Below are 1597 nucleotides of genomic sequence, written 5' to 3' on the forward strand. Positions count from 1 at the left end.
CTCCTACAGTGGATGATACTTGTCAGCCCGGAATCAATTTTTTCCATGTAAATGTTGTACATTCTCTATCTGTTATTTCCATTAGGTTTGTGAGGTACTTCCATAAGCCTAGTACCCTAATTAGGTAGGAAATTATCTCAGTTTTTACAGACTGGAGAACAGGAAGATGATCCGACTTTTCATAAGTCACATATGGAACCAGCACACAAGAATGTGAAGCACAGAGCAGGATCTGAGTTTGCATATGCTTTTCTTGGATCCAGGACCTCAGAAAAAATATGTGTGTGGGGAAAAAAAGCTACAGGGAACTTGGAGGGTCAAAGACACCCTGTGGAAAAAATACAGGGGAATATGGTATGTATATATGATGAAGTGGAGAGGAACACAGTAGAGAGCAGGGGAGGAAAAGCCATATGAGAAACAGAGCCCGGACAAAAGTCAGCAAGTAACAAATGGCTGAAGCTTCCCCTGTTTTCTTTTGAAATCTTGACAATGGTGTTAAGGTAAATCATGTCCCCATTCTGTGTGCTTCATCTTCCCATTAAGTGATAGTACTAGAAGGTAGTAGAGGACTACTGGTGATTTGTGCTAATAGCTGTGTTCTTTCTTTTATATATGTTTGTATTATGTACCTATGAACACATCACTTTGCAAAGTACAGATTTAAAAAAAAAATCTTTTTCTTGCAGTAGAGATAATTAAGCAATTTAATAGACTTCAAATCAATGCCATTCATAGCTTTTAATGCAAGGTTAGAGAGATCTGCCAAGGCTTGTTTGGATACACTTCATCTTGCCCAGAGAGCTGACTAGGTGACTCCTTCAGCTCCCTTCCGGCCCCAGTTTCTGTGATGGTGATTCTCTGAGTCTTTCAGATAGTAGAAACAGGACAGGGAGTGCCCCTGATCTGTTTCAGCAGCCTCTACTGCAGTGGGGGCTCAATGTTTTGAGGGCCATAGGTGCTAATACAAATATTCGCTAATGCTGCTATATCAAAAGCTTTAAATACAAGTCCAGTAAAGTCTCATTCTGTTCACCCCTGTGGTTTTCATAAGTGGTCACAGCAGCAAGCCTGTCTGAGTTCCGGAAGGGTTTAGATGATACTCTCAGGCACACGGTGTGACTCTTGGGGGTGGTCCTGTGCAGGGCTAAGAGCTGGACTCGATGATCCTTGTGTGTCCCTTCCAGCTCCACTTATTCTGTGATTATGTGACGAAGTCCTGTTTCAGTGACATCTGCTCTGTTACCAAGACAGAGCAAAAGAGCAGCTGTGAGACACCAGAGTGGTATCTTTCTCTCCGTTTTGCTTTCTGCAGATAATGTTGAACTCCCTGCATAAATATGAGCCCCAGGTACACATAGTTCGCGTGGGAGGCCCCCACCGGATGGTGATGAACTGCTCCTTCCCCGAGACACAGTTCATAGCTGTGACTGCCTACCAAAATGAAGAGGTAGGTGGATGCCACTCTGTGCTCTTGGTCACCACTGATGAGATATATTAAAAGGTTATTATCTACAAGACCAGCTCGCTTTTTTCTTGTTTCCCCATCAGTCCCATGCAGTGTAATGTTCCATCCAGTCTAATACTTTGTCATCTC

The 1597-nt window shown here is 43.1% G+C and overlaps 1 protein-coding gene across 1 annotated transcript in view; it reads left to right on the forward strand.

The window, feature by feature from the left end:
* Positions 1-1597, forward strand: part of TBX19 (T-box 19) — an 18349-nt gene that overhangs the window by 10770 nt on the left and 5982 nt on the right. Inside the window, exon 5 of the mRNA XM_027904365.1 lies at positions 1316-1450. Within this exon, the coding sequence (XP_027760166.1) occupies positions 1316-1450 (135 nt within the window). The remainder of the gene's footprint in view (positions 1-1315; positions 1451-1597) is intronic.

Source organism: Empidonax traillii, unplaced genomic scaffold (assembly GCF_003031625.1).
Source record: "Empidonax traillii isolate 1590-97213 ecotype Southwest subspecies unplaced genomic scaffold, ASM303162v1 scaffold1047:size509089, whole genome shotgun sequence".
Taxonomy (NCBI): Eukaryota; Metazoa; Chordata; class Aves; order Passeriformes; family Tyrannidae; genus Empidonax; species Empidonax traillii.